The 27,245-nt window shown below is 37.8% G+C and overlaps 1 protein-coding gene across 2 annotated transcripts; it reads left to right on the top strand.

Moving 5' to 3' along the window:
• Positions 1-26,291, top strand: LOC135683813 (uncharacterized). Of its 2 annotated transcripts, XM_089109420.1 has the most exons (15): positions 1-199; positions 3,595-3,983; positions 10,263-10,343; positions 13,450-13,527; positions 13,924-14,063; positions 16,111-16,165; positions 16,329-16,487; positions 16,960-17,116; positions 18,034-18,180; positions 21,890-21,925; positions 22,964-23,094; positions 23,541-23,681; positions 24,125-24,184; positions 24,708-24,916; positions 25,421-26,291. In XM_089109420.1, exons 1-15 carry the CDS (start codon positions 1-3, stop codon positions 25,563-25,565), a joined length of 2,127 nt encoding a protein of 708 aa, XP_088965546.1. In that variant the 3' UTR covers positions 25,566-26,291. The 2 variants fall into 2 exon arrangements, with proteins under 2 accessions (XP_088965546.1, XP_065055237.2); XM_065199165.2 differs by lacking the exon at positions 21,890-21,925.
• Positions 26,292-27,245: the final 954 nt, after the last annotated feature.

The raw sequence follows: 27,245 nt of genomic DNA, 5'->3' as shown, positions 1-27,245 counted from the left end.
ATGGAGATACGGGCAATTAATGAAACTATGCCTGAGGTGGAAAGTTCTGGTAAATTGAAGTTTACTTCGGAGCACGACGACCAAACTGAGTCAGCTTTCACCAATGCATCCTTCCCCGTGGTTTGCGAGGAAGATTTGTTGCTTACCCTTAGCAGCTTCATAAGCGATTGCAATGAGAGTTCAGTCGTAGCATTAAAAGGTGAGGCTCCTGATTTTTGACATTATTTGGAAACCTGTTTGGTCCTGTATCGTCTCGAAGCAGATAAAGCAACCGTCAGATTCATGGCCTCCAAGTGCTGGGCTAGAAAAAATGTGGATTTTTCCCGGGGGCCAATGAGTTTTCGACTTTTACATAGCTTGTGTCGAAAAATTTGCAAAAATTAAAGTTTGGATTTCATACTTACCACTTGAAGTCGTACCGTATAATCCCAAGTTTTAGAATTATCTTAGCATAACAACAGCAAATAATCAACTTACTTACAAATTAATGAAACCAAAATAAGATGGAGAGAAAAAATAAATAAAACACAGTTTGGCAATAAAGCATTAGCTGGTGCCCTAGTCCACACACGCTGCCTTGTACACATATGCTAATAAGCATGAACTTCATGAACTAAAGAATAAGTTTGGCCTTGGGCCTGGGATCTCAGAAAGTTTACGAATGGCTGGTCTAGGCCCTAGATCAGGGGTGGGCAACATACGGCCACCCTTTTTAGGGGAGCCATAATGGCAAACAAAAACATAATTTTCAGACAATGTATCAAACAAAATCAAATAAAACAACAGAAAATGTACCTTCAATTCAATTATTCAAATCTTTAAGGTAAAAAGCTTCGGATTTTGATCTTCCCATTTAACAAAATCTACAAATAAGCTCTGAAGAAACCCCTAAATTAAGAATCAATGAAAAAGGTCCCTAAATTATCTTTGTAAAACTCCTCAGAAATTGATGAAACTTGTTCAAGCTGCTAAAATTACTGTTCTCAACATGTTTGCAAGCTCTCATTGTCGTTCCCTGCTTTGCGTATTGAGGATGGCTTGGAACTTTGTGGGGAAAACTTGTTAGAATTCACATGCATCATGGCTCCTCAATGTTGATTGGCTCAAACAAATCATTAAGCCTTTTGTCTCAAATAATAGGAGTGAGGTCTCATCTCCTCAACAAATATAGAAGGTATACACAAGTCTTAGAAACTTGACAGTCTCTTTAAGCAATATCACCAAGAACTGTGCCTTGCCAGTGGAAAGGAAAAGAAGTATGCATGTGCAGCTCTTGGTGATATTGCTTAACGAGACTGTTGAGTCTCTTGACTAATACATACTTTTTTATTGAATAATTTGGTGTTTATGTGTATTAAAGTGAATAGTGTGAGCTTTGAGTGAACGTTGACACTACCTCCCACATACATTGCCACTGTCCCACATGCATTGTCTCTTACAGCCTCATTGCTGGCCCTAGGTTAGTATTGGGTTCTCATTTAGCCTAGCTGTACTGATGAGCCCTAATATTGGACAAAACCATTCTACAACTAACTGTTTTTGGCAAATTTCATTTAAAGAAAGCAATATTAGTAAGAAATAACAAATGTATGCCTATTATTTCAATATATTCCCATATTTCCTTCTGTAAATATATTTCCACAAGAAATATTCTGAAATTTATTTTCAAGGTAAGCTGAAAAGCATGGTTATAAAATTGTCTTGTTTGCTTTGCAAAAAAGGGCTTTCCAGGCCTTCCTGGGAATAAGTTAGCACAAGTGTGGCATTTTGTACCCCTAGGTTGTTACAATACAGGTGTGCTATTGGTGTTTTCTACAAAGGTTTAATTACATAGTATGTATATGGTCATTTTCTTCCGTTGTCACATGCAACAATAAATATTTCTTGGCAGTGGGATCTTTACTTAGGTGCCTAATTGAAATTTCACACAGCTTTTTTAAAGAAATTGATACTTGCAATATAAAATTGCAATTTTAAATGAAGATTAACTCGAAAAAAATTTCCATGGGAAAATTTGTTTTTGGGGCTTTAAAACAATTAGTGTGAGTGACAAAGCATAAGAATCAGTGACATCATAAAGTTTGCAGTTGGTTCCGTCTTCACAATACCACTTTGTTTTATGATACCAGCATGAAATTTTGTCAATCCTGTTTTGTCAAAAGGGATATGGAAACAATTTTGAAAACAGAACAAAACGTTTCAGTGCAAACTCTTGAAACATTCAGTTATATTACAGATTTCCCTTTTTTGAATCCAGAGCCTTATCGTTTTGTTGTCAAGTGCAGCCCTTGAACATTTCATGCCTTTATCACAACCTGCCATTTTCCAAATTATTATCATTTTATGCTAGTCAAAGAAATTGGCATGTTTTTTTCTGTTTTCATATGAAAAGGATACAACATTCAATAATTTGTGGTACGTGACAAAAATACCCTAAAAGCATGAAATCTCAGTTACATATATACCATACTGTGTAGATTGTGTGGTGCATTGCTTACATTTAACCTAACTGGTAATAGGAACTGGACACTGAAATCACCGACGTAAACCTACGGCACAGAAATCAAGCTTTCCAGTATGGGCCATTGGCGAAGGCTTTCACATGAAACGCTTTAGCTCCTCAAAATGGTGGATGCCTGGTGATCTGGTTACGATAATTTGCACAAAACGTGCATCTTTAATGTTTTTGTCACCTTATTAGTTTCCAACGCTTTGGTTAAAAAGCAATTGAATAGTTGTAAAATAGGTGTGCGATTGAATGCACTTCTCAGAGTGAGGAGGCGTGTACCAGTGCGTGCGTGTGCAACTACACGCCTTTCCAGGGTAGGCCTGGCTTTGTCTTTCTGTTTTGTCACTAGGCTTTTGAAACCTTTTGTGTCATGGCTCACAACCAAGTCAGAAGAAGACATCTATAACAGTGTAACCAGGCTCCTAGAAAACAGCTTTTTTAACCTTTCTTGAATCCTTGTTAGGGTGCTCCTTTAAACAGGTTTATGACCTTAAGGAATCTTTGTTACAGTGCCCCTTTAAACAGGTGCCCCTCACTTTATAATTCTTCCTATGTTCTTGTAGAAATGCCAGAAGAGATTCGCCTAGAAAATCTCAGCAACTTCTCAAGGTTAAGAAGGAGGAGTTAATAGAAGCTGCAAGGCAAATGTTTGCAAGAAATCTCTCATCCAGGAAAAGACCAAATTATTGTGCAAAATTAAGATAATTTTTGTCTCTACGAGGCACCCCTTGGGCTTATGTGATTGTTGTCATTTAGTCTGCATTTCTCTGTCACCAGAGGTATGCCAAATAGAAGGAGATCTTCTAGTAGATTTTTAGTTGTTGTGAAGTTGAACAATTTGAGAGAAACTTTTAAAGGGACGATCTCCTTTCTCGCAGTAAGAGAATATGTATTCATGAATAAGTTATATGTGTATGCCCTTTGGCAACAAGGGTAGCTTATTCTAAGACTTTCACTTGTAGTCTCTCCAACAACCAAGGCAATGTTTTATCTGAGAGCTAGCGATTTATCTATTTTTATTTCTATCATATTTTTTGTTATGGATAGATGAATGTTACATTGTTCATTATTTCTTTCTTTTATAGAACCTTTGGATCATGAGCTTGCTGTTGGGTCATCATCGGGAAAAAAAGAGAGAAAAAAGCCAAAAAAATGCAAGAAAAAGAAAAAGAGAAAAAACCATTATGGTAAAAAAAACCATTATGGCCGCCAAAGGGGCAGTCAAGGAGAATCAAAAGGAAGCTCTGTAACCTCAAAAGACAATGGAAGCAAAATGCATTGTGACCAAAGACAAAATTTGAGAAATCCCAAATACAATCCTCAAAAGTCAAATGCTGATGATGGGGGCTCAGATGATGAAGACAGGGGCAAACATGACAAAGTCTATAGAGGACATTATGCAGGACTGCCTCAAGAAGAGGAAGCAAGAGTAGTAGAAGCTTTGTATGAAGAACACAAATCCATCATTGTGCAGGTAAAATGATTTTATTTTTCCTCCTTTTTATGAAGAGGTTAATATATGGAGGCCCTTTAAGATATCTATATACATAAAATAAATGGAACGAACTCACCGCTTGAGAATTTAATCAATAAACAAATCTTTCATTTCTCTAACTCAATTTCATTCCTCGATCCTTACGAACTCCACTATCACACCCCATAGCAAAACTAAAATCAACTAAACTGTTTCCATGGATATCAGTTAATGTGCAGTGCAATTAGAAACAACAAAGAGTATTTAAAATGCGTTAAAACAATGGTAATTATGTGTGAACAATAAGAGGACGTGAAAATGCATACAAACAGAATACTAATGAGAACAGTTCACCACAGAGCTCCCCCCCTAGAGAGCTAGTGCGATAAAGCGAACGATAAATGTCATAATTAAGGAAGTGTTAAAGGTGCAAAAGAGTAAACAGATATATTCAAGTTACGAATAAAAACGGTCTGGAAAATGAACATGACGTCCAGAGCGAGTTTTACGGATAGGTACATCGGACTCCTTTGGAGGCGGAGGAATAACAGTTTCGTCACGACTCTTAACTGGAGGAGCAGATATATCAATGAAGGCTGGCTTTAACCTGTCCAAACATACCGTATCCTGTTTTCCATTGATGTCCAGTGTATAGTACTTTGGAAAACGACGAAGAATCCGGAACGGGCCACGGTAAGGAGGTTGAAGGGGAGCTTTGACACTGTCATCGCGAACGAACACATGAGTGCAGGACTGCAAATCAACAGGAATGTAGGAGCGATTTGTATGAGACCGGGTTGGCATAGCTTGTAGCTTTGACATGTACCGACGTAAACGGTCAACGTAATTTTTCGGATCTAGAGAAGCCAAGGATGATGGAGCAAAAAATTGATGAGGGAGACGAAGTTGTGTTCCAAAAACGAGTTCAGCGGGGCTGCAGCTAAGGTCTGATTTAAAAGAGGAACGAATATTAAGCATTATCAATGGAAGGCAGTCAGTCCAATTAAGGCCGTTATCCGATGCTTTCAAGGAAGACTTCAATTGACGATGAAAGCGCTCCACAAGACCATTAGCAGAAGGGTGGTATGCAGTTGTATGGATGTGGTTGGTGCCAAGTTGCTGGGTTAAACATCTAAATAAGTTGGACTGAAATTGAGCACCACGATCCGTAGTTATGGTAGAAGGAACACCAAATATCGCAATCCATCGTTGAACAAAGGCGCGTGCAACAGTTTCTGCTGAGATGTCTGGTAGTGGTATTGCTTCAGGCCAACGCGTGAAACGATCGATACAAGTGAGAATATAACGGTGACCTTTGGAAAACGACAAAGGGCCAACAAGATCCAGGTGCACATGATCAAAACGTACGTCAGGACACGAGAAAGTGGCAAAAGGAGTAACGGTATGACGCTGAACTTTGGAACGTTGACAATTAAGGCACGATTTGGTCCACTGGCGAATTTCCTTGTTCATGCCAGGCCAAATGAAACGCTGCGTAATAAGTTTTTGTGTGGCACGAATTCCAGGATGTGAAACAGAATGTAAACTATCAAAGACAGCACGACGGTGGAGAGCTGGAACATATGGCCGAGGATTTCCTGTAGAAGTATCACAAAGAATCGTTTTGTTCGACAATGGAAGCGGAATGTCACAAAACTGTAAGGATGTGGATGCTTTTACCTGCGAAAGTTCTTCATCAAATTGTTGTGCATCAGCAAGTTGGGAGAAATCGATCGATGAATGGATAGAATTAATATCAAGGCGTGACAGGGCATCAGCAACAGGGTTTTTAATACCTTTAATGTGTCGAATATCTGTTGTGAATTGCGATATAAAGTCCAGATGTCGAATCTCCCTAGGCGAATGACGAGAAGATGCTGAAGAAATGGCATGTATTAGAGGCTTGTGATCCGTTAAAATGAAGAACTGACGACCTTCAAGAATATGACGGAAGTGGCGAATGGAAAGGTATACTGCAAGTAATTCTTTACCGAAAGTACTGTACTTTGTTTCCGATGGTTGTAATCGCTTTGAGAAAAAGGACAGAGGGTGCCAGGTACCATCTATGTATTGCTGAAGTACGGCACCAACCGCAATATTTGAAGCATCAGTCATCAGACTGTATGGAGCTCTAGGGACTGGATGGCGGAGTAAAGTTTTGGTTGCTAAAGTAGATTTGACAGCCGTAAATGCGGTACAGGCAGACTCAGAGAGGTGAAAAGGCTGTTTTGTGTGACGAGCATTTAGAAGATCAGTTAATGGCTGCATGAGTGTTGCACAGTTTGGTATAAAACGGCGGTAAAAGTTGACGAGGCCAAGAAATTCACGTAGCGAGCGTAATGATGTTGGAGGCGGAAAATCTTGAATAATTTGAACTTTGGAGGAGAGTGGGCTGATACCGTCAGCAGAAACATGATGACCCAGAAAATCCAATGAAGCAGATCCAAATTCACTTTTTGATGGATTTATGACAATGCCGTAGTCCTGGAAACGCTGAAAAATTATACGGAGATGATGTAAATGCTCCTCTGCGCTAGCACTTGCAATTAGAACATCATCGATATAGGCATAGACGAAATCAAGGCCCCGCAGGACCTCGTCAATAAAGCGCTGAAAAGTCTGTGCAGCGTTTCGAAGGCCGAAAGGCATACGCACGAATTCGAAAAGGCCAAAAGGTGTTGTTATGGCAGTTTTTGAAATGTCGGATGGTTCAACAGGAATTTGGTGATACGCTTTAACCAAGTCGATTTTTGAGAATATATTTTTACCATGCAAAGAAGAAGAGAAATCTTGTATGTGGGGTATTGGGTAGCGGTCTGGGATGGTTACGTTGTTCAATGCGCGATAATCTCCACAAGGTCTCCAGTCACCTGGGGTGGGTTTTGGAACCATGTGAAGTGCAGAAGACCAACTACTCTTTGAAGGACGAATGATGCCTAATTGAAGCATGTGATCAAATTCCGACTTGGCGATAGCAAAACGATCTGGAGCGAGTCTTCGTGGACGACAGAAAACAGGTGGACCCTCAGTGCGAATATGGTGCGTCACAGTGTGTTTGATGGCAGTTTCTTTGTTTGAAAGACGAACAATGTCTGGAAACTCTTTTAGAAGATCTTGATAAGGCGTAGCCAGAGTCGATATCGCAAAAATGGGACAAGGTGAAGTGGCTGGGGTTGTAAGGCCTTGAATGGTGAGGTTAGTGTTTGTGTCAAGAAGTTTGTGGTGACGAAGATCCACTTTTAGACCAAAATTGGCTAAAAAATCGGCACCAAGGATTGGACGAGGCACGTCAGCGAGAATGAATACCCATGGAAAAATACGGCGTAAACCAAGATCTAAAGTGACTGACTTTTGTCCATAAGTTGCAATAGGTGTATGATTGACAGCTTGAAGAGTGATCTTTGATGGAAATTTACGCTGTTGTGAAGAAGGTGGAAGGACACTAACTTCAGCACCTGTATCAACAAGAAAACGAGTACCAGTCTTTCGGTCAGTAACATAGAAAAGACGACTGTGAGCAGAGGAACCAGACGAAGAGGCCGCCTCTAATCGCTGGTGGGACCGTTTCCCAAAGACGATGAGCGAAAAGAACATGGTGACTGACATTTTCTTGCAGTAACACCAAAACGCCAATGGTACCAACATTCAGAATTAGGGTGGCGAGATCGACTTGAACTGCGAGAGGGGCGACGAGAACCAGATGAAAAACTGGAGCGACGATAAGGAGAACGACCACGAGAGGAAACTTGAGATTGTAAAGCCTGTACAGCAATGGTTAGCTGAGAAATTTGCTCTTGTAAATCGCTTGTTGAAACTGAAGGTGTTGCTGTGGCAGAAAGGGGGGACAGCAAAGGTGACGATGAAGTAACGTCTAAAATCTTATCAGCAAGAGTGGCAAGTTGATCTAGGGAAATTGTATCAGCAGAGGAAACCAAGATGGGTTGAACATTAGTCGGTAAACGTTCGAGAAACAACTGACGAAGAATACGCTCCTCGAGCTCTGCATTGCCTAAAAGCTGTCGCATTTTGCGAAGAAGTTGGGTGGGTTTTCGATCACCGGGTTCCTCTGCTACTAGTAACTGATGAAGACGTTTTCGCTCCGAAACAGACGTACGCTTGATAAGCTCGGGCTTGAGGTAGTCATATTGTTGAGAAGTTGGTGGATTAAGTAATATGTCGCGAATCTCTTGAGCAACTTCTGGCGGAAGCATGGAAATGACATGGTGATATTTTGTCGATTGAGATGTAATATTGCGTGTCTGAAACTGAGCCTCAACTTGTGCAAACCAAATAGAAGGATCGGAAGGCCAGAACGGAGGTAGCTTGAGACTAACAGAAGTGATGTTCGTAGTGGAAGTTGAAGGAGTTTCAGAGGAAGTTTCGGGAGTAGACATGATGTTGGTGTGTGAAGTAAACAATGGCGCAAGGATAAAATCAAACGTAAACAAATGCAATGAAGACGTCGTGGTTACCAATTATGGAGGCCCTTTAAGATATCTATATACATAAAATAAATGGAACGAACTCACCGCTTGAGAATTTAATCAATAAACAAATCTTTCATTTCTCTAACTCAATTTCATTCCTCGATCCTTACGAACTCCACTATCACACCCCATAGCAAAACTAAAATCAACTAAACTGTTTCCATGGATATCAGTTAATGTGCAGTGCAATTAGAAACAACAAAGAGTATTTAAAATGCGTTAAAACAATGGTAATTATGTGTGAACAATAAGAGGACGTGAAAATGCATACAAACAGAATACTAATGAGAACAGTTCACCACAAATATCTGTTGTTGATCAAGATTCAGCTGGAAATTGGGGGGATTATTTGATTAACAGTGATACAAAAACTTCATTTAATGTGTGACTTACTATTAAATCACCATCATCACCGTGATTAAAGTCATCAGTCATTGTCATTGTCAATCATTTTTAAAGTCAATTGTGACCATTTATCACCACCAATCATTATCTGTATCTTCATCCATTGTCATCTTCACCATCATCATCACAACCGTCAGTCATCTTCAGTTTCACTATGATTACAATCATCAATCATCATCACCAATCTTTATAATCATTTTCATTATCATTCATAACCATCATTACAGTCCTGGTAATATTAGGTGTGCGATTGCACAGGCATGTCTCTACACGTGCCTAGAACTCCCGAGGCGTGCTTTCTTTCGCACGCCCAGTTCCACGTTTTGAATTACTATTCTTTTTATCTTTTGTTTCTTTCAATTTCTTGTTTATTTTCTCTAAAGTAATGTTTACTTTCTTTTGTATGGGTTATATTGATGGCATTCCTGGAGGCATTTTTACTCTTTACTTTGTTTGGTTAGGCCTGGTTTCCATTACTTCGTTATTTTGTTACTCCGTTATTGTATGTCTCTGTTCTCTCTCTGTGTTCTTTTCGTATTTTCTTGAACATATTACCCAGGGCCACTCTGATTTGGTCAAAAGGATAGCGTGGGTGTTTCCATAACTCCATATTTGTCTGTTCTCAAGCCTTTGCTTGAGCTCTTTTTGAAACTGAGATTGAATGACTCTGTTTTTCAAATGCCTCTGTCCTCGCTGTTCCCAATAAAACAATGCGTATTCAAATGATTCCGTTTTCGGATGACTCCACTTTGAACAGCATTTTTGAATATCTTCGGTTTGGTATCAAATGACACCGTTTTTGAGCATATTAATGAAACTCAAAAAATTCTAAAACAGATTCACTCGAATCCATTGGATAGGGAAACAGAGTAATGGCAACAGGGCCTAAAAAACTTATATCCTTTTTGTTAAATTATATTGTTTTCAAGAAACTTCTAAAATTCCATTACTTTTGAGTTTTACAAAAACCTTTTACACTTTTTCAAACAGTGATACACACCTTCTAATACAAAGATGACATCAGGTCTTCATAAAAATTGTATGGTCTCCATTTTTTGGATCGCATGTCATTGCACCCTGTGTGCAGGGTAGCTCGATTTCATGACATTTAGCATTTAGCATTAGCATCCAAGCCCATTGACCTGACACTATTTCAGTCAGGTATTCTGTTTAGTAGGAGGAATGACATAAGTTCCATCTTATGACTATAGTATGGAGAAGTCAAAGGATCTTCAGTTATTCATGACAAGCATTGAAAAGTTATTAATCATTTAACAGAAGCAGGTATGTATGTAAATGAAAACTCTTTACAAAATTTCTGCATTATGCCAAATGTTATTTCTTGGCTCAAATACTTTTTCAAAAGTTCCATTTTAATTCCAAACAGACTGAGAGGGATGCTTTGGAAAGGATAAGAAAGGTTAAATTCCAAAGGATGGATTCCAGATGTCAAAATTTGGCAAACATGGTAAGTATCTATTAACATAATTTGAACCAAATATCAACAGGGAGGGATGGAGAAAATGTTTTAAACAGCCTTGAAGGAAAGATTTCTTCCTGAAGGAGGGAGGACAGAAGAAAGAAAGGTATGCAAGAAGAAGATTGAAAAGTAAGAGGGAGAGACAATTGGAAGAAAATGAATGAAATGGAAGGAGAAATAGAAAAGGAAACTTGAAAAGGAATGAAATAAGGAGGACAGAAAGTTGGTTGACAACTTGAAGAGGGGACAATAAAATAAGGATAGAATGAACAAAAAGTGTGTATATGTTAATGAATGAAGAAAGAGGTGTAGTACTATATGGACAAACACTTAGAATAGGAACGGAAGGTATTGAATAAAGATAGAAGATGTGAAACAATAGAAGAGAGCTGATTTGAACGGTAACCTTACATGCTTGCTGTCTCAAAAGTGTTGCAAAATTCAGTATTAACCTATATGTCTCCAAAATAATCAACAATAGATAATTTTTCAGTATGTTTAGGGGGGGGGGGGTCAACCAGCATCAATTGGATTTGAAGTTAATTCTGTGTAACATATTTTTAATTTTAGAACATTTAAGCACCCTTGTAAAGTTTGTTGACAAACATTTACTATTTCCATTGTGACGCAGTCTGTTTCCTTCAAACATACAGCTTATTAGTTTTGTTTTGAATAACCACATGCATGCAACCTTCCATGAACATCTTCAAAAACCAGACTGGATTTTTTAAAACTGTTTGTGCTCTACTCCTTGCAAGGTAATTTGCTACTTTCATTAAGAAGTCTATCCAACATTTTTGAGTCTCCTTGATGATCTTTGAGATGGTCTTACAAGATGCTCTATTCATTGTATCTATTCATTGCCTCCTCAATGAAACTGTTGCAATAAGAGAGGCTGGGGCCATTCACTAATGAAAAACTCTTCATTTATATTTTCTTCTCCCATATTTATTGTACCATCAAAATGATACTCATACATAGAAACCATTGATTCCAGCATCGACTCACATGACTGCTTGATACAGGATATGGCAATGGCCTGCATACACCATCCCTATGCCCACAAGTAAAGTATCTGCAGGGTTGAAAACTTTTTAATGAACTCCTTAGAATCTACAGTTTTGAGCTGCGTCAATGTGTAGCTTGATGTTGACAGCTCAAGTCTTTTAAAAAATTCTCTGTATTGTCCTTTGAGGGCTTTCTTTGGCACAGAAGAAAGGGACCTCACAATTGCCAAAACTGCTTCCCTGAATTTGGGGAAGTCTGTTTCAGCAATCTTTATGCTTCCTCCATCTGGCTGGTGTGACTTAACAGCAAGTGCAGGCAGGTCAAGAATCACCATTGTGTTATGAATCACATCAATTGGTGCTTGACCATACACATTTCCAAACCCCTGTGTATTTCTCTCAGCAAACACAGTATTTTCTTGTTTGATGTTGCTTCAGAATCAGGTTTCATCCTCACAATCAGAGACGGACTTTGTGTTTCATTTTGCAGACCCGCAGCTTGAATCCCACACTGGGAGACAATAGGTATTCCCCTGATTTCATTCCTTTCTTTCAAGCCTTCCTTGTCTGCTTGGTTCAATGGCCACAGGCACCTCTGCTTTCTTGATTCTGTTGCCAGTGAATTACATTTGCTGTGGTCATCTAAGCACTCCTCAATTTTAGAAAGAACATTGACAGCTTCCATAAAGAGCTCCAATCTTTCATGTGGTAATAGGTGAACCATTTGAGCAACATTCACTATCAAGCCAAATTGTCCATATGCATCTGCTACACCAGACAGTGTGAGCAGGAGACAGGTGTTTAATATCTTCCCCTTAAGCTCTCTTGCCTTTTCCCCCACTCTTGAATTTGCAGGTTCTGCCCTTGATCTGTTCTTCACCCAATCTAAAATTTGTTCTTATTCTTCACCCCAAGCAGGTCATTATTGCTGGGAACTCATGATGTATGTTTTTATATACCTGCCTTCTGCTCTTGGCAAATCTTGTCTCTGAAAACCCCACTAAACTTCGCAGGTTAAGCTTCCATAGTGCTGTAGCTGCAACAAGCTTTTCATAATTGGCTCCCAAGTTAAATAGGGTGAAAACTTGCTGGCAAATTTGTGTGTTTTTCACATGAAATTGAAATTTGGACATATTTATAAACAATTATTTCTTATTTCAAGCAAGGAGATTACAATTTTCATGCCAAATTATTTTCTGCTTTTTGTTGGATTATTCAAAACAATAAAACCAAGTTTTGAGACTAAGCAGAACAGATTGCCAACATTACTGCACATGAACAACAATAATATAATATTCTCACTGAGATTTTAATTTTGTCAATTCTCATTTTTTTCTTCCGTTCAGACCCTTCCATCTTTGGTTTCTATATTTTCTTTCACTGCCCCCTTCTTTTCCCTTTTTTCCCTCATCCCTTCTTTCTTTCCTTCTTTTTTCTCTCTTTCCCTCTTTCTCTCTTCCTTTTTCTTCTTCTTTTCTTTCTTTCCTTCTTTTTTCTCTCTTTCCCTCTTTCTCTCTTCCTTTTTCTTCCTCTTCTTTTCTTTCTTTCGTCTTTTTTCTTATTTCTTTGTTCTTTTCCTCCTTTTTTCTTTTGGAGAGCCAAAAAAATTTCTGGAACCATTGGTGCGCCATGGTCCGCTATATTTTCCACCCCTGGTTTTCAACTGCATACTCTTTTTAACTGATACAGAGATCTTCGTATACAGGCAAATGCAACTTTGGGAAGCCTGTATTTAAAGGGGGCTTTTTTCAGGGCGACTTAAATCCAAATTCTGAAAGTATTAGAACACAATGAAAAACTTTTTTCAAGCCTACATCAAAAAATCTCATTTGAATCATTTGCATAAGTAATGGCACATATTCATGTAGAAGAAGAAGATGGTGCTGTTATGTATGCTTCCAAGTATAAGCCCTTGGCTTGTATTCAGGGGCAGGCTAACATCCAGGAGAAGTTTATATCCCTTGAATGGGAGCCTTATATTCATGTGGAACTATGTTCAAAGGATGACTGTTTTTGAAATTTTAACATAATTGATGATTTAGACATCTTCAAATAGAATTTTAATTCAAATATTTTCTTTTATGTAGATTGGGCGTATTATTGTGCATGCATCCATAAGACAAGAAATTTGTGCATCCTGTCCTGAAAAAGATTTTTGCAAGACAGTAAGTTGTTGTAGCATATTTATTAGCGGAAATGACAAATCTTTGGTTATGCTAACTCCCTCCGATAATATTTTTGCAGGACCTCTTTTTTCTCCTTGTCAGAAAAGAAAACCTTTCAAAGGCCTCAATGCATTTTCAAAGTTCTTGTTCTTTTGAAAACCTCTGCTTAAAGGGGGGGGTCAACCCTCTGACACTTCAAGGGGACCCCCTCTTAGGGATAGTCACAGTCTTAGGGAGTGGAAATTCAGCGTAATGGACTTTGTTGGAGCTTTATCATAGAATTGAGGTTTGTTATAAAAATTGTAATGTATTTAAAGATTAGAATAAAAATGAATTATTATACATATATCCAATTTTTAAAAATTTTTTTAAATAGTTTCTATCTTCCCATCAAAGGTCAAGTCCTTGTTGCGCCACAAAAATCATTGTCAGACTGTTTTGTGCAAGCATTGTGAGATTGTGGATTGTGGCACTTTAAGTCATGCAATAGGATGTGAGCAAGATAACTGTCATGTTGGCAAATGCATGTATTGGAAGTAAGTGATTAAAATTCAAGATATACCATAAACCATGAACACTATTTTTAATAATACACTTGTCTCTTACTCTACTTTTGTCTTTATTGGTAATTCATCAGATAGTCAGATGGAGCTAACATGTACAATAGACTGCAGTGGCGTAGCGTGACTTTTTCAACTGGGTATTCTCTATTAAACAAAAGGGTGGAGCAGGGTGTGGCTCGATGGGGCTTGATGAAAATAGGGGAATAATAGGAAGTTTAAAAGGACTAGCTATTTACATTTGATCTAATTTTCTTTTTGGTTCGGTTGGCAAGTACTGCACTGTCAGGGCATTACTACTATGATGAAAACGATACTTTGCTAAAGAACCCAACGCAAATATACTCTTCGAACTCATTCATTGCATCAAAATACCACTAACCATTTCATCAAAAGCAATTCAAATCAAAACATATTATTGAAAGTCAGTAAAATTTTCCTGGTCGAAATATGTCCCAATAGTTGTTGTCAAATCCTCTAATATTTGCACTGATGTAAAGAGGAAGTAACTGTGAACACCTACTCTTTATACCTTAATACAAAAGGGCTTTCGAAAGTTTTAAAATTATTCACATAGGTCATTACACGAGTTATAAATAGTTTGTGGTATGCAGTCTAGACTTTTTCTTCATTGCCTAATCGTGATATTTTCAATACAAGTTAATGTTTGAAAGAATCGAAGGTAATGAGATGAGACTGAACAATAATGCAAATAAATGCGCTCCGAATAATGCAAAAAAAAGGCCAACAATATAACTGAATGCACCAGACAGTTATAACGATATTATCCAGGCCTATCTGGATTTACTTTAATTCTATCACATAATACAAACAGGAGCATCCCTGATTGACAAGCAATAACAAAATTGGTATTTCAAAAGGGCACAGATCTGAGTCAGTGTAGTATTATGCAGAAGCCTACCTTTCCACTATGCTGTTGGTAGATTAAAATTAGGGGTCAAATGAGAGAATGATTATGAAACAGTAATACGGACATTGCAATAGTTTTTTAATTAAGTCATATTTACTGTTTTCGATGAAGATCCATCACTCCAACCGCTCCGACGTCCATAAACTGTTTATATCGGTCTCAAAACGAGACAATTGTGAACAAACTTTGAGGCTGTACGCTGCATATTTCTCAGCGTACAGGACCATTGTTTTAGCTGATTAACGGCAAATATTATTCATGGAAAGGAGCATTTTGATTGGTTAAAGTACCGTCTAGGGTATTCACTGCGTATTCATGACCGATCTCCATTCAACATGAAGTAGCTCAATCTTCAAAATTAGCTTCAAAGATCTCCCAGCCTCTCTATGCGTCGCAGTGTTGTTTCCATGAATTTCGTGATATTTTGTACTTATACAAAATGTAGAATATCGAAGGTAACGAATTCAACCAGAATCAATAGCCCCAAAACATTTTTTAGTTATTACAATTATACGTCGTATTAATATTTTTTCTGAGAAATCTCAGGGTACGTGGAATCAAGTTTTCAGAGCATTGCTATATACAACATGTGTAAATATATTGTATTAACTCACATTGTATCCACTCTATTCAATAGAGTGGATACAATGTGAGTGAATACAATATATTTACACATGTTGTATATAGCAATGCTCTGAAAACTTTACCATGTTTTCTTTCTAAACCTTTAATTGGGAGCCTTTAAGGTTTTTTTATGAACAAGAACAATATGACTGATAAAAGCAATGTCCGTCACATGACTGGACGTGTAATTCTACTTTAGTCATATTTTTCCTTATATTCTGCACTGCATTTTCTATGTTTCTAGTCACAAATAAAGCACTGTTTTAAAGAAAAAAAAATGCGGCGACAGGGTAAAACTATGGTCTGCTTTCTACCAATCAATTTTTTGCAGTATATTATGAAATTATCATACCGTTTGTAGTCATACAGCCAGGAATTTAATTCCCGTATGGAAAACTTGTCCAGTATGGAAATCTGGTCTAGGTCTTATTGCTTAGTTAAATGTTTGTTTTCAATACTCTCTTGCAGAACTTGGCTGCAAAGAAGAGACGAGAGAAAAGTAGACGGGAGAGTGATCTACAGTGCAAGTATCAATGTTATCTTTGGATGACAATTATTGTTGTCATCATGTGTCAGTTACTGTTTTAATTCTTTGCCAATCTTTGTTGTCATTGGTTGTAAACCACAGTTTGTTAATCACTTTTGTTTTAAGCTCGAGGTAACGTTTCGATTAATTTTTTTTTCAGACAACCACCTTGTTGAGAGAAGGTTCCGTTGTGCGCGAGGACGTAGATTTCACGTTCCTTCATAAAATAAAGCTTGGCAAAGGAGGTGGTGGCCATGCATACAGGGGGTGGTTCTACCATGCGGAGAAAGAAGTAGAGGCAGACCTTGCTGTGAAAGAGGTATGTCAAAACATTTAAGTCTACACAAGAACATAAAACGAGGCCAGCTCTGGTTAGACTGATAATTTACCCTGTTTCTTTCAGCAGAGGATTAAGAACAGTTTTCAATTAAGATTTATTTAGTTTTGTTAGAATTAATTGACTTAGTTTTGTTCTAAAATTAATTGACTTAGTTTTGCTACACAGAGCTTCCCAATTAATGGGTGTGGGGTAAATTGTTCTAAGGTAATCAGTTGATTAATCAGTAAGCTAATATGCAGCAGTTTTTCATTTTCATTCTTCATTTTAATGTTATTTTTACACGAATAGATCCCTGTAGCATACATGTGTAGACGTGCTTTAAGTTTAGTCTTTTCTTTAAATGCGTTTTCAGCTTTTGTTCAAAATGATTCGAAATCATGTGATGTGTCATTCCAGACCATCTTGCTAGCTGCTAGGCCATTGCATTTTGTTATACTTTATATATCTGTAGGTTAAGAAGGACCCAACAAAGGAAGCAGAAATTTACCGAGCGATCCGCCAAAACCATCCAAATCTACTTGGTGCAATGGCCATCATAAAATTCAATTGCGAGAGGACTCTTAGCAACGGCATGAAAAGTCGCGGTCTTATCCTCATGGAACGTGCAGGTAACCTCACAATGAAATCAACTTACCTGCATCGCAGGTTTTTATAGAGTTGAAGCCGGGCTAATTCGCCACGCCGATATTTAACTTGTATCAAGAAATTATCTTGTTTTACAAATGCGTTGTTTTGCAAATGAGCCAGCCCGTATAACCGGGATCTAGGTTAAATTGATAATGATCCCGCCTTAAACACATGCAAGCGAACTGGCCCGGCCAAGCAGAGCTTTTTTACTTGAACTGCGCATCAAGCACCATGCGTGGGATACATGCACAAAAATTTTATAACAAGTCCATGGCTTCTGGAATATTCACTGAATTAGCCAATAAGAATAATAATGATGATTTAAAACACATTAAAAACAAAAACCACAACAACAACAGCAACAACAACAACAAATATTACATTATGACATAAGCACCCCTGTGACTAGAAACGGAGACTATACGATTCATTGGCCGAGTTAAAAAAAATAACAATTAAATTGTCCCAATCACTTGCTATCTTTTAATGGGACATGAAATCTGTAGATAACTTTGAAGACTCATTGCTAACAATAAGCCATTGTGCTGGGCAAGCATCCCACATAGCATTTCCTTGCTGAATGCGTGGAAGTTTACCGCCATTGTTTGTATCGTCGCCTGGACAATTTGCCTTTAGCGCAAAGGCCCGTTGTTAGCAATGAGTCTTTAAGTGCATCTGTAGATTATGTGAACTATTTATTGTACATTTAGGTTTTTTATAGTGAAGATTTTATATATATATAGCTAGATATATAGCTAGATATATATATAAATATATATATATATATATATATATATATATATACATTAAGAATTGTAAAAGACGATTCTTTAAAAATTGGGTCTATTGAGTCTTTTTTTTGTATTCTCATTATTTAAAATGGCTTTGCATTTTCCAGACTGCACACTGTACGATCTGAAGAAAGCGTACAGGGAACAGTTCGACCGTGGCTTGCCATTAAGGGACTGCAAATACTATTTTTGTCAAATCCTCGAAGGGCTGCGGTATCTTCACTCGAAGCAGATAGTTCACAAAGATATCAAAGGTTAGTTCATATTTCCTGCGTTGGTTTTTACTTCACAACCTGGCTGTTTTTGTGCTGGTAGGCTAGACGTTTGACGTTTGCATCGAAAGCTGATGTTGTTATTATTATTATATTATTATTATTATCATTATCCACTCGTTGACTCCGGAAATCGCGATGCAGCTATTAACAACCAAAGCTGTGTGAAATGTTCTTGCGGCAAGTCATGCATAGGGATAAAGGGCCTCCGCATCCATCAGAACTGCAGAGTCATAAAAGGCTTTGATGAAGAGCAATTGTTCGAGGTCGTGAATGATGCTGACCTTGAGAATAATGTTAGTCACGCTGAAATTCCCCTTGAGGATCATTTTGATATCAAGCCTGGAATTCGTCTTCCAAGATCTGACCAGGAATGGCTGTTAGCTAACAAATATTTCCACTCCATATACGACTACTTCAAAGAAACTTGTGGAACAATCGAATGCTGCAACGAAGATCTCAAGGAAAAATACGCCAATCTCACAGCCAAGAATTTAAAAAAGAACTCAAAACTTTGAAACATTCTAATGCTCCTTTAACTGAAATCAAATATGTCACTAACCTTCTTCGTAATAAAATCAAAAAAACAAACCTCGCCCACTAAATCTTCCAATATAACAAACCTCGCCCACTAAATCTTCCAATATAACAAACCTCGCCCACTAAATCTTCCAATATAACAAACCTCGCCCACTAAATCTTCCAATATAACAAACCTCGCCCACTAAATCTTCCAATATAACAAACCTCGCCCACTAAATCTTCCAATATAACAAACCTCGCCCACTAAATCTTCCAATATAACAAACCTCGCCCACTAAATCTTCCAATATAACAAACCTCGCCCACTAAATCTTCCAATATAACAAACCTCGCCCACTAAATCTTCCAATATAACAAACCTCGCCCACTAAATCTTCCAATATAACAAACCTCGCCCACTAAATCTTCCAATATAACAAACCTCGCCCACTAAATCTTCCAATATAACGAACCTCGCCCACTAAATCTTCCAATATAACAAACCTCGCCCACTAAATCTTCCAATATAACAAACCTCGCCCACTAAATCTTCCAATATAACAAACCACGACCGTTACATTATCAAGAATTTCTGGAATTACGTCAAGCGCACTCTACAATATGAAACTTCAGCTCTTCCAACTTTTTCTGTTGCAGGATGTACCGAATACTTTGTCAAAGCATCTTCTGCGATCGCACCTAACAAAAATTTCACCATTCCTTCATGGATCCCTACTTTCAATGAACCATCTTATTCATTTGATCTAGAGCCACCTAGTTACAAAACCATTACTTCTATCATAAGGCGTATGAAAGCTTCTACTTCTCCCTGTCCACTTGATAAGATATCCATCATCTGTTTCAAACGAAGCCCCTATCTTCGTTCCTTTCTTACTGAAATAATTCGTGTTGTCTGGCTTTCAGGTAAGGTACCATCTGAATGGAAAAAGGCCTCCACTATCTTGATTCACAGAAAAGACAGCACAGATGATCCATCAAATTTCAGGCCAATCACTTTAGAATCAGTGCCCTTAAAAATATTCACTCCTTGCTTACGTGACTCCCTCTTCACTTTTCTGAAACACAATGGCTTCATCGAGCACCAAATTCAAAAAGGCTTCACCTCAAAAGTATCAGGTACATTAGGGCACACAGCAGTGATGAGCCATTTAATAAATAAAGCTCGCATTAAGCAACGATCTTTAGTGGTATCTTTGCTGGATCTCAAAAACGCCTTTGGCGAAGTTCACCACAAGCTGATACCAGCTATTCTTGCTTATCATCATATACCTTCGGAAATTCAATCATTGGTCTCAAGCTTATATCTAGATTTTAAGACCTGTATCATAACTGTTAAATTCCAAACCCCTGCGATTCCCGTTCGCCGTGGCGTATTGCAAGGTGACTGCCTCAGCCCCCTTCTTTTCAACCTTTGCTTCAAAACGCTCATACAATACATCAAATCAGATAAATATAAGCAGCTTGGTTTCTCCCCCCATGATGGGAATGACCGCATGGTTCAGCCAGTACACTGGTTTCAGTTTGCTGATGATGCTGCTGTTGTTACCAGTGGAGAAGAGGAGAACCAACTCTTATTAAACTGCTTTACCAGATGGTGCCAATGGGCTAGCTTCATTGTCAGGGTTGACAAATGTGTTACCTTTGGTGTCAAGAAACCCTCTACGCGATCCCTCCAATTTCAACCGAAACTTTTCATCTGTAACCAAATAGTACCTGCTGTCAAAAATGGCGATTCCTTTAAGTATCTTGTTCGTTTCTTTAATTTTGAAATGAGTAACCAAGATCATAAATCTAAACTCGTTTCTCTTTTCTCTACTCTTATGAAGGATAATGACGACTTACCTCCCCACCCTAAAAACAAACTGCTATTATACCATCGTTATGTTCTGTTTAAAGTTTCATGGCATTTTACTGTTGCAGATCTATCAAAGACCTGGGTTGTCCAAAACCTGGACAATCTTGTTTCCAATTACATTCGTCAGTGGCTTGATCTTCCTGTTTCTGCAACATTGAGTGGAATAATCCTCTCAAAAAATCAGTTTGGCCTAAATCTACAACTGCCTTCTATCAAATTTACGCAATGCCAAACGGTCTGTCGCAATGCCCTAAAATCTTCTCCTAACATTGACATTCAAACCCTATGGAAAGACACCAGTCATGGCACGAACCTACAGTACGACATCTATCGAATACTAAAGAGGTATTAAAGGCTGTCAAATCAGACAACAAAGAACGTCTCTCTCAAAACTTACCATCTCAGGGAGCTACAATTACCTTCCTACTGAAACATTCACTGGAAAAGCTGAACGGTATTTAGTCAAGTACACAGAGCAATTTGCCTAGTAACATCTTTAACTTTACCATCAAGTATCTTAACAACACTCTTCCAACTCGTAAAAATCTGCTGAAATGGAACCTTAGTCAAACATCTGACTGTGAATTCTGTTTTCTTCCAAAAACACTTCTACACGTTGTTGCTGGATGCAAAGTGTACCTTGACCAAGGCCGCTATACTTGGCATCATAATTCTGCATTAAACTTTCTAGCCACTTTCTTCGAAGCAATAAATGGGTCTTCTCTCTACGCAGATTTACCAGGCTTTCTTTCCCCGTCTATCATAACTGGAGATCAACTACGCCCTGACTTACTTCTCAAACCTAAGGAAAACTGTCTGTGCATTTTAGAGTTAACCATAGGCTTTGAAACAAATCTCAACTGCAATGCTGTCAGAAAGTCAGAGAAATATGCCACCCTCGTATCTGACTTAAAACGTCAGTTTAAGTCAGTCTCGTTTGTCAATCTTTCCATCAGTTCACTTGGTATTTTTGGCACCTCCTCCAGCTCATTCATCGACATGTGTGACTCTTTGTCCATTGATCATCAACAGAAACGCTATCTCATCTCCAAACTTACAAGCATCTCCATTCGCATCACATACTATATATTCTGCTGTAGAAACAAAACTTGGACTAATCCAGAGCTACTCCCCTTTTAACATTTTTTTTCTTTTCTCATTACTACGATTGTAATAGTTTTTATTTTGTAAACCAGGCTAGCCAGTGACAAATTACCTTGTAATAGTGAGATTTGGAATTGTAGTTTTAAACTGGAATTCAAAATGAAAAGTTTCCATTATTATATGCCGCAGAATCTCTGCTACTGACAACTTCTGAAACAAACAAAGGCGAGCAAACTTTTCCTTTTTTTCTTTCTTAATTTATTTTTGTCTGTGCTTGTATTCGTCTTTTTCTTTGTTAACACAGGCTAGCCAATTTCAAATTACCTTTGTAATAGTGAAATTTGTAATTGTAGTTTTAATTGAATTGAAAATAAAAGTTTCCATTATTATTGTTATAACATTTTACAGTGGGTTGAAAAAGGTAGGTCTAGTTTGAACTAATTAAGACCAACTGTTGCACAAAGAAAAACAAATTAAAATCACTAGATAATTATAAAATGTAAAGTAGAATTACCTATGAAACTCAGCCACCTAGCTGAAAGAACTGAACCACCATTTTCACTATTGCTATAGAGACTATGCCGTATCTCAAATGGAACCAAAATTAACGTAAAAAGCTTTCGAAAATAGCCCAAGAAATATATTTGCGAATAACCGCAAAAGGACAGAAATCAACCAAGAAAGAAACAATATTTTAAACATTTAAAAAAACTCATGAAATAGATAAGACATCAGTGTAGTAGAGGGCGTTTCTGAATAGTCGAGGGAAGCAATCTCAGCCAATCCAAAAGGCGTGGTCTTCTCCTTAACGTTTAGCCCCCCAGCCCACCACTTGTTTTGGTCAGATCTTTCTCTGGACGAAGACCCACTCAAATGCAAACTGGGTTATTGAGTGTCATAGTTTAAAAATTTCGAGGGGCAGTTCACTGCCGAAAAAATGTTTGTAATCAGCAATCATTTTGATTTTGACTCTTCATATTTTTATACTGTTCTTTTGGTGCATGGCTATGAACTTTGATTTGCCCCTTAAATGTTGTCAGAATGTGAATTGTTTTGTAGCTCGCGCTGCATAAAGTGATAAATGCTTAGTTTAATTTGTAGCTTGCCGTAGGATTTAGGGGTGTAATTTGCATCGACAAGCATTCAAAGCCCTCCTCCTTCTAATTTGTATTATCTGAGCATATCATGAATAAAGCTCGTAGGTTTGACAAAGTTAACCAACACTTGCGATCATGTCGTTTAGCTTATTTCTTTCTTCGTCAGATCTCAACATGTTGTTGTCCAACAATTTAAAACATTTGAAAATATGTGACTGGGATCTGGCAATTTCACTGCAGCAGGAAACTACAGAGAGACTTCCAGCAGCAGGAACACCAGGATTTGCTGCTCAAGAGGTACCTTAATTGTTAATTATAGTTAATCGCTAATTGTTATTCTTTGATTAAGTCATGTTTACTTAATATTAGTCAATTGAGAGACAGGTCAAGTTGCTCTTTTTAAAGCAAATGTTTAAATAAAGGACAATTTCAAAAAAATTTCCCATTTTTCGTATATTAGTTGCCCATAATTTGGAACATATCATTTCAAGGTTTCTCGTACCATGTCGCGAACATATAAACAGTTAATTCTTTCGTTCCTTTTTAAGAAAATTTAAAATGCACCCTGCTTCCGGTTTTTAATTGTTGCATGTATTGCTGTTTTTATCACACAGCTCTTAAAACTTAAAAAACTGACAGCGTTATCACTAAAAGTGCATTTTATTTAGTCCAACATCAACATTTGATGTATTTAACAGAAATACTAATCTGGTTGCCTCACTGATTTCTTCTTTGACTTACAGGTTTTAGATGGTCGCTGCCACGGAACTCCAGCTGATATCTTCAGCGCTGGAATAACATTCCTAGAAATTTGGAATGGTGGAATGTACCCCAAAAAGTCAGACAAAGACGGGTCAGGCGTAGAAAAACGTCGTTTAGAGGCGGTATGGAGCTACTTGTGAATTTTAAGGGGAAAAGGGAGCTTAGTTCCATGTGTTAAAATGTCGTGCAACACAATTGTATTTTGATATGTTTCTTGGAGTTTCAATGTTTTAATAAATGGAATTTAAACATCTAGAAACTCAACACATGAAGCCAATCCCTAACTACTTGGCATTCTTCCTTTTCATCGATGCAATTTTGGTTTTGGAAATCATTAAGTTTAAATCATCGATAAAGTTTTGTTTTCTAGTTCATCTTAGCCTCCTTTTCGCATCGAGTCTCATTGTGCTGAGTACAGTTTATCACGTTCCGATATGTTATATTTTCCTGTAACTGGATTCAACCCGCTATAAAAAATAGCCTCGTAAAGGTATATAACAATTTAGGTCACTATGAACTTTTAGTTTTTATAAGTTTTCTGAGAATTTTTTTGTTTTTTATTCAGCTAAAACGTTTGGAAAAAGAAGACGGTGAGCTTTGGCGTCAAGTCAGTCGCTGTTTGTCGGTCAGTGTTTTATGACAGGCTATTATTTGCATTTATGAACTTTAGGCATTTTAAAGAGGTGGGTTTTGTTCATGATCATATCATTGTGATTATTTTATACGGAAATATATGTGCTAAGTGTCATTGGGAGTTCGGTATGTTTAGGGGTTGGATGTTCTAGTGAGGGTTGTTTGGTGTGGTATGTTTGGGTAGGGGTTTGGTTGTGTAGGGGTCGGGTGTACGGGAAATCGGGTGTGTGGAGGGCTTGGAATGTTGGGGAGTGTGTGTTATAATAATGTTAGAGTGTTATAGTGAGATATCAGGAAACGATTTACAGCGCAAGTTAGAAGGCTTATTATTACAAGATCTTATTGCTCGTATTAAATAGTGTCATCAAAGATACTGCCCATGTTTGACCGTATTTTGTTGGATTTTTCGTAATTTTCAAGCAAAGATCATTTAAAAACAAATCTTATCTTTAGTAAATACGTTAAGCTAATACGTTAAGCAAATACAATGCAGTTCACATACACCTCTTCTGCAGAATAAGCCTGAAGAAAGACCAACAGCGCACGAGCTGGTAAACCACCCATGCCTAAAGATTGGATGTGATTACAATCCAAATCTACCAGCACCACAGCTGGCTGGGGTGCCAGACTTGCTGGATTTTCGCTATATTGCGGGTATTGGCGGTGAAGCTGGGGAGAGCATCATGCAAAAGGCGGGGGATATTGTTCGGGCCAATCCCGACGAGTAAGTGCACATTTTAATCTCAAAACAAAAGGTATTACGAAAAGATACTTGACTTCTCAAGCTCCAAGTGGAAAATTTGGTCAAAAACTCAAAATTTAGTTTTAGATCGCATAAGTTTGATGAGAGTCAGTTTATCACCTTAACAACATAGGATTGCTGTTTTGGCATTTTCGATATTAACATTTTGATTAATCTTTTTTCAAGGAAAAACAAGCAGGATTACATGTTACATCGTATGAATATTTCAAACTTGCCAATGACATTAAAACCCTCTTTCTCTAAAAACGTTCCTGTTTGCTTTTTCTCACGTCACGTCTCGCGTTTAATGAAAATAATCCAAATTGTATCAAATTGACTGTATTATCTTAGAATGGATTTAGGAGATGCAATTCTATGTTATTATATTACTTACTATTATATAAATCGCAATTTCGTTTGATTTTAGATAAATGAATGGTTCTTGTGATAATTTTCCACCCTAAATCTTTTTTCTTGCTCACACAGGATTAAAGATATGATGGACCAGCTTCCAAAAACACTACCCAACGAAAATATACCCCAGTCAAGTACCTGGGCCCATTCTATGGCCCCAACGGAGGATATGGAGATGGGCGAACAAGAAAACGAAACAGCCATGGACATCGATTAGCTTGAGATGAAAGGGACGCTTTCTAGTGGTATATAATGCCAAGCAAATATCCGCGAGGAAAAAAAATCAACTGTTTTATTTTCTATGTTGTTGTTTTGATGCTGTTGACATTAGCCAAAGGCTTCAAAGCCCACTGGACTTCATTCTTTGAGACAAAGTTTTTTCCGCTAGTTTTGTGCTCCACAGAAATGTATCAGTAACTTATTTTGGCAAGTAAAGTTAGTCTATTCTTATTGAGAACGTTCACATTTTCAGTATAGAGTGAATCAGGTAACATCTAAATAAAATGAAAAAATGTACAATCATTAGGCCTACAAGTTTTGAATAATCTACCAAATGAGTTGGAAAAGGGTTAAAAATTAAAATAATTTTAAAGAATTGTCTTCATAGATGAAAGGGCCCAAGCTACAGATGTTACCTGTGTGCAAGTTTTAATAAGTGTACATATGCGATGTACTGTTGTAACCATGTCTTGTTTTGTTAGTGAACGCCTGCTATTCGTGGCAGTGTTTTTGTCTGTCAACATTTAGTGTGATGGCAGTAACGTTTGTTCATTAGTTTCTAAAAAACATTTCCAAGCATAAAACATCTAGTGTTTGGAATAATTTCATCTGGCTATTAGAGGCACTTTGTCCCGTCAGTTGTCCGTTCAGAGTCAACAATAGGCTCTATGTTGCGTTTATGCTTGAGGAATTATTGTAAATAAGCCTTACGTCGCCGATTAGATTCGTAGCAATAGATCTATTTTAAGGTCATTTCGCAGTTCTGCCTTAGCTGGATAGCAACGTTCTTGTCAAAATGTTTCAAGCAAAAATAGAATCACGATGTTAGTTATTGCGTATCACGTTTTAGTTTAGTTTTCCGTGTCGATAACAGGAAAAACATCAAGCAAGGACTATTTTTGTGTGTCCTCTTTTCGGGACCTGTGCCCATTGGCCTAGCCCATCTGTCTGCTCACCTACATTTTGTGACAGGGATGGGATAACAGCGAAGAGAAGAATCGGTGATGTTGTTTTGTGTTGTTCTTTTGTAATATTTTGCGAGAATGTCAGCACTGGAATATGAAATTGATGATTTTTCAGGGTGATGATCCTTGCTTTTATTATTTTAAAATACCGACAACAATATTGTAAGCAAACAGACCGACCATACCTCAAATATGGAGAACTTTATGAAATTCTAGAAACCTGAGAGAGAGAGTTACTTTTCACGAATAATTTCTGGCATGTACTGGCCAAGAATGGTTTTAGCACCAGGCAGGCAGAAGCACAACCCCTCCAACCCTGCAATCCTCAACCCAGTATACTTAATAGTTATTCCTTTCAAGCTACAAAAGAGTGTATTGTTTGTAGAAAAGTTTCTTAAAGTTGCATCGATCAGCTTGGTATGATTTGCACTGTAAGTGAGGTTAAATCGGACAAAATCCAAAATCTGATCAAATGAATACAGCTTTCGAGACACAATGGAATTTCCTAACATGTTACACGCAGTTCAGTAGGCTCCGGTTGCATTCGCACCAAATGTTGCTTGAGAACAAGTAACTGTAAATGGAATGTGACTGTAAACGGAGCTAAATTGAATAGTTTTGCATGTTTGGTCTAAATTTTGTGTGACTGCCATCAACTCTGATACGTCATAGCTCCACCACCTCGTCATGCGCGAAAGCACAATGAGGTGTAT

This window comes from Rhopilema esculentum, chromosome 7 (genome assembly GCF_057945365.1).
Source record: "Rhopilema esculentum isolate cy_ngs chromosome 7, ASM5794536v1, whole genome shotgun sequence".
NCBI lineage: Eukaryota > Metazoa > Cnidaria > Scyphozoa > Rhizostomeae > Rhizostomatidae > Rhopilema > Rhopilema esculentum.
Note: the sequence above shows the minus strand (reverse complement) of the source record. Positions and strands in the feature narration are given on the sequence as shown.